The 14,427-nt window shown below is 44.6% G+C and overlaps 1 protein-coding gene across 2 annotated transcripts in view; it reads right to left on the reverse strand.

Annotated features, from left to right (window-relative positions):
• Positions 1-571: 571 nt before the first annotated feature.
• LOC134013169 (cytohesin-3) overlaps positions 572-14,427 on the reverse strand; it is a 119,544-nt gene continuing 105,688 nt past the window's right edge. For both annotated transcript variants that reach the window (XM_062452962.1, XM_062452963.1), the window contains exons 10-13: positions 13,388-13,464; positions 12,771-12,842; positions 5,340-5,494; positions 572-1,377 (exon numbers count right to left, since the gene is read on the reverse strand). In XM_062452962.1, the coding sequence (XP_062308946.1) occupies positions 1,305-1,377; positions 5,340-5,494; positions 12,771-12,842; positions 13,388-13,464 (377 nt within the window). In that variant the 3' untranslated portion in view covers positions 572-1,304. The remainder of the gene's footprint in view (positions 1,378-5,339; positions 5,495-12,770; positions 12,843-13,387; positions 13,465-14,427) is intronic.

Here is a 14,427-nt window from a genome sequence, read left to right on the forward strand (position 1 = left end):
GTTTTTTTAAAAGGGGAATACAAAAGCAAGCAAGGATCTTCAGATTACAAATCAAATTCCTACGGGAACACAACAAAACATCAAACCCTCACATCTCATCATCAACACAGTCCAGTAGCTTTGGACCTTGAGAGATTTTAAAAAGAAAAGCTTAAACTGACTGGTGCCCATAGATGGTTTCTGCATGCCCATAAAAAGCTTAAAGGTAAGTTACTCTGTTAAAAAGGGCTTCTGAGTTCACAAGTTGGCTTCATCTGGGCATTGTACAACTGCAACTTTAATTCACAACCAAAATCATAAGTATGCACTTTTCATTGTCATGTGGTCCACACATAATATGAAATCAGTCCAGCTGACTTATAACTTCAACACTGGGTCTACATTTGACCTAATTCTAACCTATCTCTGGATACTGAGGTACTCATACTGAGGCAGAACTCCTGCAAATGGCACTATTGAGATGTATTCAGCACCAGTTATATGATGACCGTTCATGTTAGGGTACTGCAATATTAAGGTTCAACCCACCCCACAAACTCACTAACCCCCTCCTCTTCCGATCTCTCCCTCCCCCCCCTCTCTCCTTCTCTTTCCCGCTCAGACATTGTCACAATGTCACTAAGAGGAGCTGGTTAGATATCCCCTTATGAATCATTCCCAACCAACTGTATAAAACACACAAACCTCTGTATGTTCGCTAGCAGAGACACCACTCTGTCACTTTGTTTACCTCTCAGTCCAAGGACCTTCCACAAGATGGCCTTACATACACAGTTGCTGCAAACAGTATGCACACACACACAAATACAAAGGGGGGGGGGGGGGGGGTGAAGGGCTCAAGGAAGGGGGGGGGCTGCTTACAGAAAGACCGAGGGAGGCGGAGGGGTAGAAAACAGCAAGCCTGCATCACACTGCCAGCCTCTGGCGTTTGGGACCTGATGATCATAAACTGATGGTGTCCATCAGTGGATCCATGATACGTGACAGTCTTCTCCTGTGTCGCCTGCCCCGGGGTTCTCCAGCTGTAAGGCAGCCATGGAGATTGTTCAGGAAGTGTAACAGGTGTAGTTGCGCTACTCGTCAGTGTAGCTTCCTCCTGATCTTCCCCACACCAGGATTTGAACTCTTACAAGCTCTGCTTTAACCAGGTACGCAAACCGAAAAGCTAGCTCTTCGATAGCATGGATGGGCGGTATTTCTACTGAGGAGTGAGTTTAACCAGTTCAACTCGGTTACAGAAGGATAGAATGGACGGAGGAGTGATGGAGGAGGGGAATGTTGGAGGAGTGCTGATAGTTCCCTCTTCATTTCTTGTTGGCGATCCTCCTCTTCCTTGTGGCCAGCATATCGTAGAAAGGATCTCTGCTGATGCTGGCCCTGGAGAAACCAATTGGAGCAGAGCACCATGAAATAAATAAGACACAAGGGGAGACTGGAACATCTTTGATATGGAAATGCAGGCAGATTTAGACAAACTCCAGATCAAACTAGATCAGAAAAAAGAAAAAAGTTTGTGCGATGACCTACTTTGGTTTCCATGGTTTCTGAAGAGAACCCACCCCCTTGTCCTATCTCCTCTCTTTTTTCCCCGGTTCTCTAGCTCCATCTCTGTGAGTTTCCCTGGAACATTCTCCATGATTCCTCCTGATCTAGAACCCTGCCACGCACACACACACCCTCCTGCAGTTTTACAGATTTTTTGTTCTGAGGAAAACAAAGGCTATAGATTATTAACATTCCAGGATACTCCCTCCCTCCCTCCCTATCTCTTTCTTCCCCCATCTCTCTCTCTCTTTCTTATTCTTTTCTCACAATTTTTATCTCAGAGAAAAGGCAATGTGTATATTGACATCCAGTGAGTCAGGAAGTCATCCTGGTTCTAGCGCAGAGCACAGTTTCATGGTTGCTAAATCCCGTTAGCAGCCATACAAAGCCAAACCCATCTCAACCCCCACTGCAGTTGTATCTGTCTGTCTCTCACTTTACATTGAGGCTCAAAGAACACCCGCGCCATATGAAAGATTCATTCTCATAAGTTTTTGTTTTATTGTCCATTTCTGCAACCAAATTTGACAAAACAAAGACAAGCGACGTGGTTTCGCTCTGAAGATTCATTGGAGAGTGAAGTGGGAAGCCACTCAAGGCATGGAGGTGACTCACTGCAATGGAGCGTTGGTACATACCGTAAATCCTCAAATAAAGACCGGGATTCAATTAAAGGCCGGGCTTCAGATAGTAGCCGGGGGCGTGGTCTATACGGACAAATAAAGGCCGGGCCCCAAATACAGGCCGGGGGTAAAAAAAAAAAAATATGTTAAAGTAATATTTCATAACATTTCATGTTCTCCTTATGTTTAATGTTATTGGCTAATTTCATGGACTCTTGCCAATAAAAAAAGACATTTTACCACGTAGGCCTACTAGGCGAATTTGTTATTGTTTAGCCTAAATGCACGTATCGTAGCCTACTGTTGTTTATCTTTAACGTTTTAGTTGGCTAGGCTACTTTTTTCAAAGAGATAATAAAGCAGTGCACTATGGCGCCAAGGCGAAAATTCGCCATACAATTCAAAGAGAAGGTTTTAAAGTTCGCAGAAGAACATTCGGGAGAAAAGGCAGCGAAGGAGTTTAATATAGACCCAAAACAAATTCGATATTGGAAGAAGCAGAAGAATGAATTCAATGCGACCAAAAAGAACAGAGCCCGACTAGCAGGTGGAGGTAGGAAAAAGGTTAGCCTGGATATGGAGACCAGTCTGGTCGAATGTATTTTTTCAGTCCGCGATAGGCATTCTAGGGTAACTAGAAAGATGATACAAAATAAAGCTTTGGAAATATTTCCCTCTGTGAGGGACAGTGGAGACTGTAGCTTCGTGGCAAGCAGGGGCTGGCTCCAGAGATTTCTGGAGCGCAATGGGTTTTCAGTAAGGAGACGTACAACGGTGTCTCAGAAAGACCCAGACCAGGTGGTTGAAAAGCTGGTTTCCTACATTGACTACGTGGGAAAAGTAATCGCCTCCAAAAATATTATGGAGAGAGACATAATTGCCATGGACGAAACAGCAGTCTGGTTTGATATGCTGTCGTCCACAACGGTGGATAAGCGAGGGGCCAAAAGCGTGGCTTTAAAAACTACAGGGCATGAGAAGAGCCATCTCACAGTGATCCTGGCTGCCAAGGCCGATGGTACCAAACTTAAGCCGTACATCGTTTTCAAAGGGGCTGTGCGTGAAGTGGCTCGAATGCAACAACAGAAAGTAAGCGCTGTGATTGCAACTTCAGCGAATGGCTGGATGAACGACAGCCTGACATCAGACTGGCTACAGTCAGTCGTCGGGAAATTCAGTTTCACCCCACGGCTCCTAGCCTGGGATGCATATCGATGCCACATCAGCGCCGCCACTAAGGCTGAACTCAAATGTGGCTATAATGTCACAACTGCAGTTATCCCTGGCGGCTGCACTAAGTACATCCAAGCCCCAGATGTTATGTGGAACCAGCCGTTCAAGCAGAGTCTACACGAGGCGTATGATTTATGGATGGCCGGGGACTCAGATAAAGAATATACTGCTGGAGGTAACATGAGAGCCCCTGCCCGCCACCTGCTCGTGAACTGGGTAGTCGCTGCCTGGGAGAAGCTGGACAAGGACATGATCCGAAAGTCCTTCAAAGTTTGTGGACTGACACTGAAAGATGACGGGAGTGAAGATGATCTCATCCATTGCTTCAAAGCGGGACAGCCATGCGCCGCTGGTAGGGATGCGCTGGCGCAGCTCCGGCAGCGGGGGGAGGAGAACCGCACGCAAGTAGCCCAGGATGAGGAGAACGACGAAGAGGAGCTGCTTAATAATGAACTTGTTGTTCTCGATGATGAGGATGGGGATGAGGGTGTTGAGGGGGGCGCCGAATAGCTGTACAAATGTTGCCTCATTACTGGTGAGCTTTGGATGTAGACCTAAGTATTATGTTTAGATGTAGGCCTATTTTGCAAGGTCCATTTAGTTCGGAGTTTGTTTGCTCCATTTGACCGTAGCTTAATGGCTATATGCCCATTCAGATGTTGCTGATGAATTTGGTAGTTGCGTAACATGATAGACCTAGTCTAAGTCCTGGCCATTTGGTTTAATTTGGGTTGTCTCCTGTTCGTTCTGTGATTGCTGTCCTTTGACAGGACCAGATATTTATTGTTACGTTGACACTGCAAATAAAGCGCTATACGCGATAAACTTTTTTTTTGGCCGAGTGAAATTTTTGACTTGCTTGATTGTAATTGAGAACATTGGAAAATATCTGCAATTAACGATGTATCTTAAGACTGACACTGGTTTATTACTGATTAATTTCTAAATGGTTAGTCTCCAGAAAGTTGATTAGCTATAGGTCTACCGGTTTCATTCTACCGGTAGCCTATCGGTAAATGGTTGCAGGAAGTGCTGAACGCATATGCAATGAATGATATTAGCCTACTGTAATTATGCCCATTATTTTATTTAAATAATACAATTATATAACAGAAGATACCGGTAAGTAAGAAATAAAGGCCTGCCCCTAATACAAGCCTGCCCCAAATACAGGCCGGTGCGCTGTGCAGCCTATGTAAATAAAAGCCCCGGACACTATTTGAGGATTTACGGTAAGTAAATTATGAAATTATGACGTAGATTGCATCTGATGCTGTAGTGGCCTACTTTAGCATGACATAATTACTATTTTCTTGACAAACGGGCCTTAGAAAATTTGTTTCTAGTGTTTGTTTTCAAACTCTTAACAGTGATTTAAAGATTATAGGATAAACAACAGAGATTATGTCAATCTCTAATTTAGGGAAGTGCTTGCTGTTAGCCTGCGCTACTGGGGGCGGGGAGGATGGAAGGGGGAGGATGGAGGGGGGCTTCAGCCCAGTTTGAAGCCTTCTTTCCTGGCTGCTATAGCTGGACTTGCCTGCTCACTGCCTGGAATGCCATAAGGGGTAGCTAACTAATCCCTCTCCCCCATACCCCCATCAATTTCCCCTTTGAATACATGAATGGAACACAGGGAGTATTGCTCTAAATACTGTATGCTATTGCCTGACTCTGCTGAGCCAACGACTGTATGACATTGCACCATCTCCAGTGCAGGCAATACAAATTACCAAGGGTGAACATCACTGATGCTTGCTTGGATCTGTTTCTTTTACACGTCTACTAATTTTCCATTTCATATGGTCTCTGCTATGCATTTTGTCACAAATAGCTTTCCTGCTTCTTGACATCATCAAATCCCTGTCCTAGTCTGACATCATGGGTGACAAATGACTTCCCTTCCTGTTAGGGGTCTCAGTAAGCAGTGAGTCTTACTTGATTGACTTGATCCACTCTTCCTTCTCCTCGGGTGTGGGCGCCGATATCCTATACACTACGTGGTTTCCCTCGACAACACGTCCGTCTGCCTCTGTCTTGCAGGCTTTTATCACCTGACCCTTGTGGTTAGGGTTGAAGAGCTCAAAACAGTTCTGGAAGAATGGAGAGGAACTGTCATGTTAACTATAACATAGTTAGGAGCACCTTCAATATTTGTTGACTCCTAAGGACTATGAGCGTAGATTTAGGATTATGACTATAGTCTGTTAATGTTGGTTGAAGGTTGGAATGTGTATATTGAGGTATATAATGTGTATGTTGTGGTATATTGAGATAAATACTGTGTATGTTGAGGTGTATTGAGGTATATAATGTGTATTTCGAGGTATTTTGAAGTATTGAGGTATATAATGAGGTGTATATTGAGATATACTGTATAATGTGTACGTTGAGGTATTTAATGTGTATATGAGATGCAGTGTTGTGCACGTTCATACCTCTCATGAACTCGTTCAAAGTTCAGTTTATACAAGTAAACATTAATAGTTAACGTTCATAGTTCACCATTTAAATTCTGAACTAGTTCATAGTTCAGTTCATTTCATAGTTTTAAGGTGTGTGTTTACTGTGTGTAAAAATCCTGCAAAAAATAATAAGGTGCATCAGATGTAGTCGCTGAGCCCTGAGTCTGCGTCTCTGCTTTCACATTTTTATGAGACCAAGAGCTGTTGTGTTGGAATACGTTGCTTGTTTGGTCAACATGTGTGTGCGATGAATCATGGGTAACGTAGTGCGAAGTCGAGTTAGTTGGTTTAGGTTAGGCTACATAGAGAAAATGTTACGGGCACTGAGCAACGACATGGTGCAAGCATTCGATTTAGACAGCGTCTCTCCTCAGGAGAAGGAAAACATTCCGTAACGTTTTAGCTAGACCTCAGATAATATTGTAACACCCCTAGCCGGGATGCTAATCGAGGAGTCGGGAATCAACCGGTGGGAGTACTGAGTGTTTATTATCGCTACACACAGTTGTGGGCCACTGTCTACGCCTTAACCTGTAACAGAACAATTCTAATACCGATGCTTAATCGGTCGAACAAAGACAGGGAGTCTACCTGCGGGAGTCCACCGAGGATGGCCGACGAGGCTGGATCACCTCTTCTGATAAGTATCACCCTATTTGTATTCTAATCCACATAGAACATATTCATAGCTAGCATGTGTTTCTTCAGCATTCCCGTTCATTACACCACTCGCAGATGTAGATATGTCACAAAGTATATACGGTCCACTTCTAACCTTAGCTACCTATCCAGATCTTCGCCACCTGCCCTCTCTCTTTCTATAGGGCTCTGGAACTGCCAGTCTGCCGTGAACAAGGCAGACTTCATCCCGGCGTTTTCATCCCATGCTTCTCTTCATGCCCTTGCGCTGACAGAGACATGGATCCGCCCAGAAAACACTGCAACTCCAGCTGCTCTCTCCGTCAACCACTCGTTCTCTCACTCACTCCGCTCAACCGGGCGAGGTGTTGGGACAGGTTTGCTTCTTTCCCCACATATCAAATACACATCCACCCCACTCTCTGTTACCGCCAAATCATTTGAACACCATTATGTGATGCTAACTGATCCTGATCCTAACTGATGGGAGTCAGATGGCTGAGCGGTTAGGGAGTCGGGCTATTAATCAGAAGGTTGTTGGTTCGAATCCTGGCTGTGCCAAATGACGTTGTGTCCTTGGGCAAGGCACTTCACCCTACTTGCCTCGGGGGAATGTCCCTGTACTCACTGTAAGTCGCTCTGGATAAGAGCGTCTGCTAAATGACTAAATGTAAATGTAATGTAATGATCTTATCAAAGCATTCTTAGTTGTCCTCTATCGCCCACCAGGGCCGCTAGCCGACTTTGTGGAGGAGCTGGACATGCTTCTCAGCGTCCTCCCGGATGATGGAACCCCGCTGATAATCCTTGGGCACTTCAACATCCACCTCGAAGGAAGGCAGGCCGTCGACTTCATGTCTCTTCTGACTTCCTTCGACCTGATGCTGCTGAACACACCGGCGACCCACAAGGCAGGCAAACAGCTCGACCTCATCCTGACACTTAACTGTATCACTGACTTAACCTCTGTAACCCCACTACACATTTCCGATCACTCCATTATCCAATTGTCTGTATCTCTCCCTCCAACTCCTCCTACCTCCCCTCCTCTCGTAACTTTCCGGCGCAACCTTCGCTCCCTATCCCCCTCCCATTTCTCCTCCATTGTATCATCCTCCCTCCCATTGACGAGTTCACTTCACACCCCACTGACACTGCCACCAACTCCCTGTTATCCACATTGACTGCATCACTTGACACTCTCTGTCCCCTGTCAACCAGGCCTGCACGATCTTCTCCCTCCTGCCCGTGGCTCACAGACGTTATTCGTGAAGAATGGTCCATCTTTCGGGCAGCTGAGAGGAGATGGCACAAGTCCAAAGACGGTCTGGACCTTGATAAGTACCACTCCCTCCTTAAATCCTTATCTGCCCGCATAACTGATGCTAAAACCCACTACTTCCTGAACAACATTAACTCTGCCTCAAACCCCCACAAACTTTTCTCTACCTTCTCCACCCTTCTTAACCCACCTCCCCCCCCCTCCACCCTAACAGCAGACGACTTCTCCTCCTTCTTTGAGAAAAAAGTCGCCGACATTAGCAGTCGGTTCCCTAAACCCACATTTCCCACCCTCTCACCCTGTATGACTGACCCAACTAAATGTCTAAACTCTTTCTCTCCCCGGTCCAAGGCAGATGTCTCTGACCTCATTCTCTCCCATCGCCCCACCTCCTGTCCCCTTGATCCAGTCCCCTACCCTCTCTTTCAAACCATCTCTCCCTCCATCATAACTTATATTCTCCATGTCCTAAACTCTTCTCTTGCTTCCGGCACTTTCCGCTCTGCCTTCAAACAGGCCAGAGTTAGCCCTCTACTCAAAAAACCCTCCCTTAACCCAGCCGTCCTCCAGAACTACAGACCAGTATCACTGCTACCCTTCCTTTCAAAAACAATTGAACGCGCTGTATCTAACCAACAGTCAAACTTTCTCTCTCAGAACAACCTGCTGGACCCCAACCAATCGGGCTTCAAGACTGGCCACTCCACAGAAACTGCCCTCCTGTCAGTCACCACTGCCCTCCAGTCTTCCAGAGCGGCTTCGAGGTAATCCGTCATCATTCTGCTGGACCTTTCTGCAGCGTTTGATACAGTTAACCATCAGATCCTGCTCGCCAGACTTTCTGAGATGGGCATCACTGGCACTGCACTTCAGTGGATCTCATCCTACCTGTCGGGAAGATCCTACCAGATCTCCTGGGGAGGCAAAGTGTCAGGACCCCGCCAGCTCTCCACTGGTGTCCCACAGGGCTCCGTCCTTGGACCCCTCTTCTTCTCCCTCTACACCACCTCACTTGGACCAATCATCACCTCCCATGGCTTCTCCTACCACTGCTACGCTGACGACACGCAGCTGTACCTGTTGTTCCCCCCAACTGATCCGGTGATCTCAGCTAGGATCGAGGCCTGCCTCACAGACATCTCTGCCTGGATGACCAAGCACCACCTCCAGCTGAACCTCGCCAAAACAGAACTTCTCATCATCCTGGCCAAGCCCTCCATCTCCCACGATCTCTCAATCACCCTGGGATCTGCGACGGTGACCCCTTCATCCTCTGCCAGGAACCTCGGGGTTACCATGGATGACAAGCTTTCCCTCACGGCCCACATTGCTGCAGTCTCACGGTCGTGTAGATTCACCCTCTACAACATCCGGAAGATCAGGAGATACCTGTCTGAGCATTCCACCCAGCTGCTAGTCCAAGCACTTGTTCTCTCAAAGTTGGACTACTGCAACTCGCTGCTCACCGGTCTCCCAGAATGCGCAACCCGCCCTCTCCAGAGGATTCAAAACACGCCAGCCCGCAAGGTCTTCAACCTACCCAGACGCTCCCATGTTACCCCGCTCCTCATCTCCCTTCACTGGCTACCCATCACGGCCCGTATCAGATTCAAGATCCTGGTACTGACCTTTCGAGCGGTGAACAGGACTGCACCCGACTACATCAAGTCTCTCCTTCAGCCTTACACCCCCACCCGCCACCTACGGTCTTCTTCTAACAACCGTCTGGTGGTCCCACCGCTCAAGAGCGCCCGGTCCCAACACAAGCTCTTCTCCTGTCTGGCCCCCCAATGGTGGAATCAACTCCCCACCTCCATCAGAGACACTGACTGTCTCCCCACCTTCAAGAAAAGGCTTAAGACGCACTTGTTCCGGGAGTACAACGGTACTTAGGAATTTGCTGGACCTGATGCTAGTTTCCTCCAGGATCACAATGACTCTTATTGAGAGACTTGTTGCTCTTGTTGGTTAGTTGTAACAGATTTAAATTATTGTACTCGCTGTGAAATATTTTACTGTTGATTGTTTTTCTACAGGTACACTCTTGCACTTTTTGAGTTTCATTTTGTTTAATTGTAACTTGTTTAACTGCATGATCTTATGGTTCTTCCCTTTGGCACTTATTTGGTTTTTCACAATGTATGCTTCATGTTTTGTCTGCTCGCAATGTTTGGGGCTATCTCGTTGTTATGATCAGTGACCTGTGCACTTTTGTAAAGCTCTCTCTTGGAAGTCGCTTTGGATAAAAGCGTACAAGCGTAAAAGCATAAATGTAAATGTACCGTATTTTACGGAAAATAAGCCGCGACTTGTACTCCGATTTTACAGTTTTCTTGTGCTTGTGCGGCTTATATTTCGAAGCGGCTTATAGTCCGGTTTCAGAACAAAAAAGTGGCTTCTCTCAAGATCTCTACCGACCGTGCAGCTAATTTTAAGCTCAACAATTGAACGGGGGCTTATTACTTGAAAGAGGAATTATTTACTGTTTTCTCAGTAACACTATCAGGGCTTGGAAATACTGTGACTTGCTAAAGTAGGCAAATGGCTAGTAGAACACAACATTTCATAATAATTTCAGTTAATCAAACAGCTGCAAACCCAGTGAAATGTTATAGGCTAGGCTGGCTAGCAAAATAACGCTAGCATCGCTAACAACATTACTAAGTCAACTTTGGTAGTCTAACCGAGCTCTTTGTAAGTTCGTTTTAGATATAATTGTATTTTTTCATAACTTGTATTTTATCACTGCTCTTCTTGACATCGCCATCGAACAGCCCTGACTTATTTCACGTAATGCTTTCAGAATTAAGCCTACGGCAACTCCCGAGGGACAAAACACCCTTGTCCGTTGTCACATAGAAAGGTCTGCTACAGTAGGCTATCCTTAGGATTTGCAAGCTAGCTAAACTTATAATATATCTAAATAATTTTGTAGACATAACAATGGATTCTGCCACTAAATGAGTGACTTGGATTTATTTCTGGACATACTATCCACAACCGAAGTGTGTTACACAATGCTGTAAGATCGCCTATACTCGTGCATTGCTCTTGGTACCCAGAATGCCCTGCGGCAAGCTGAAAAGCTACTAAGTTAAGGGCATTAGCTTAGTTAAATAAGCATTGTTTGGAGTTCTATTGTTGTGTTCGTTCTGTTTTGATATGTGTAATGCTATGGTCTATAGTTTAGATAATTTGAGTGTTCACCCTGTTTGGGAATGTTGTCTAGTTAGATGGCTATCCAAGCTGTCCGCAGCCATAGCATGAACGTGCAAGTGATTATTTGACAGCATTGGGCCACGCAACGGTAATATTGTTTGCTTATAAAGTGCGGCTTGTACTCCAGTGCGGCTTATACTCTGCAAACACACTACTTTGCAAACACAAAGAAAAAACGCACTACTACTCTACTTTGCAAACATAAAGTGCTCATTCTGGGGGAGTGTGGCTGATACACGATGCGGCTTATTTACCGTGAAATGCGGTAATTGCTCTTGACCTGCTGCTTTCTCAACGACATGTATTGTTGCACTCGAGCATGAAGTAATATGGGAGTCAGGTGGCTGAGCGATTAGGGAGTCGGGCTAGTAATCTGAAGGTTACCGGTTCGATTCCCGGCTGTGCAACATGACGTGTCCTTGGGCAAGGCACTTCACCCTGCTTGCCTCAGGGGGATTGTCCCTGTACTTACTGTAAGTCGCTCTGGATAAGAGCGTCTGCTAAATGACTAAATGTAAATGTAATACAGAGAGATTGATGCCTGCCAAAACACCCCCATATATAGGCTACAGCCAAAAAGACCCACCCCACCTATCCCACAACCCCCATTAAGAACCTGAACATTTACAAACACACTTAAATGAATTTCCAATAACACAGGGTCGCCACAATATGAACGTGTTCACCGTTCAAATTAATTATTTGTCATTAAGTTTCGTTCAGTTCATCGTTCTCATAAAAATGAACGTGTTTGAACGCGTTCATGCACAACACTGGATATGTAATGTGTAAATGTAGGTATTGTGAGGTATATAATGGGTCTATTGAGGTTTTTTGAGATAAATACTGTGTGTATTGAGGTATTTAATGTGTATTTCTAGGTATTTTGAAGTATTGAGGTATATAATGAGGTTTCTTATATACTAGTGTAATAATTGGACCAACACGCTGTTCTTATTGGTCCAGAAGACGTTCTCAAAAGTTAATAAATCCGTTTTTATACCTCCTGAAAGTTCGCAGAGGTAAATAAACGTTTTTACGGACCTAGCAACAAGCGGTTGCCTTGGAGATGTAGCAATGTAGCAACTGTAGCAGATGTAGCAACTCCACAGAGATGTCATAAAAAGTTAATTTCTGTGATATCTCAGCCAGAGTTGTTCTGTTCACAAAATAAAGTATTTGTGTTATTGAAACTCCACAGTTGTTGATATGTTGCCTTGGAGATGTAGTGACGTCACCAGTGCAAGTGCAGATGATTGCTCTGACAACATGGCGTCTGCTCCAGATTCGATGTGTTTGATTTGGGATCTTCCCACGTATTGTTGTAGTATATAAGAAACCAAATGTTTACTCCTCGACAGGTCTGCAAACGCCTGCAAACCGAGATTTGTTCAAACGTAACAAACGTTTTAACAAATCGACCTACGGTCACGGTTAACAAACGTTTGAACAAATCTCGGTTTACAAAGGCGTTTGCAGACCTGTCGAGGAGTAAACATTTGCAGTTTATATTGAGATATACTGTATACTGCGTATGTTGAGGTGTATTGAGGTATATAATGTGTATGTTGAGGTGTATTGAGGTATATAATGTGTATTTCGAGGTATTTTGAAGTATTGAGGTATATAATGAGGTGTATATTGAGATATACTGTATAATGCGTATGTTGAGGTGTATTGAGGTATATAATGTGTATATTGAGGTATATAATGTGTATATTGAGGTCAGGGTTAAGGCGTTGACCAATGTGGACAAACACTCACTGGTTTCCTGGGTTCCTCCACCTCTCTGATGCTGAGGTTTTCCAGAGGAATGATGCCTCGAGGCTCCTTATCCTGGTGAAGAGAGGAAGAGAGAGAGAGAGAGACGCAAGCACCAAGGCCAGGTCAGGGGAGGGGGAGAAAGGGAGATAAAGAGAGAAGGAGAGGGAGAGAAGGAAATATGAAGCGAGGCAGATATAGAGAGAATGAGACAGAGGGAGAGAGGATGAGGGAGAGATAGAGATAGAGGTGGATGAAGAGAGAACGAGAGGGAGAGAGGGAGGGAAGGAGAGAGAAATAAAGAGAACAAAAGTGGACAAAATGTGCTGGTACATGGTTTCCTAGTCTGTAAAACAACCTTCACTACCCTCTGGTCTGTTCTCTGTAATGTAGGAAATAATGCGCGTGCCTAGCGTGCCAGTGTCTAGGGGACAGGACATCATGACAGCATCCACAAGGATAATACCAGGGCAGAGGAGACCAAAGTGCTGATGATGCTTTTATCTAGGACAGACAGACACTCATACACACACACACACACAATAATGTGATTGTTGTGATTATGATAACTATGATTGTTTGTACTGTGCCATATATTATCTCAACCCTGGTAGACTTACTGTGGTGTACTCAAAGTAGTAGAGGCAGTTATCAGTTAGGATGAACCACCTTCTCTTCCAAGTCTTTACCCGCCCTCCTAACAGGAAGTGAAAGAGGAAACAGGAAATGACACACTGGCATTAGTGACAGACTGGTAGCCTTCATAGGAAAACTTTATTTAAAAACAACAGGATGGTTAAGAGAAGAATACATTTTAGCAGTAATAGCACAATGATTGTGCGGTACTACCGGATAGTGGTAACAGTATTAAATAATCTGTCCATAGGCAGCGACATTGACAATCATTATTAGTCTGGTTGAGAACTAACATACGTCCTTGTATTCCTTCAGCAATGTTCCATTAACCCTCGTGCTGCCTTCGGGTCACATGACCCAAAGGTTCATAACGAACCATTGTTGTGTTTACCCAATTTTACCCAATACAAAAACAAATAAAAATAATTTTCTTTTAACCATTCCAATGTGGGGGGTCTGAGACAGCCCGACAGTTAAAAGAAAATGCTTCACTTTGTTTTTGTATGAGGTAAATTTGTCGCAATACGACGGTGGGTCACAATGACTGATGGGTCAGAATGACCCGAAGATAACACAAGGGTTAAACACACCAACTATACAGTAGCTGGCTCCACACTTCCTGCCAAGAGTATATGGGAAGGATGATGACTCTGATGATGACTGATTTTGCAAGAGAAGCGAGGCATTTTGTGTGTGCAATTGTTGGATTTGTGTGTTAGGTTTTGAAAAAAAGAGGACAAGTAAAAATGTGTAAGCATTTGAAAAAAACTGTAATAACTGTGTATATGATATACTATACAAAAATGTAATATTATGGCAAAGGTGTTTGCAACGTAAGACAAATGTTTGCTTTTGAAACGTGTTTGTAATATTTTGAATGCAGTGCTTCATTTTGCAAGAGATGTGAGGCATTTTACATTTTGTGTGTGCAATTCTTGGATTTGTGTGTAAAGTTTTGAGAAAAAGTAAAAGTAATGTGTGTAAGCAGTTGAAAAAAACTGTAATACAACCTAACATGTTTATG

This window comes from Osmerus eperlanus, chromosome 2 (genome assembly GCF_963692335.1).
Source record: "Osmerus eperlanus chromosome 2, fOsmEpe2.1, whole genome shotgun sequence".
Lineage (NCBI taxonomy): Eukaryota > Metazoa > Chordata > Actinopteri > Osmeriformes > Osmeridae > Osmerus > Osmerus eperlanus.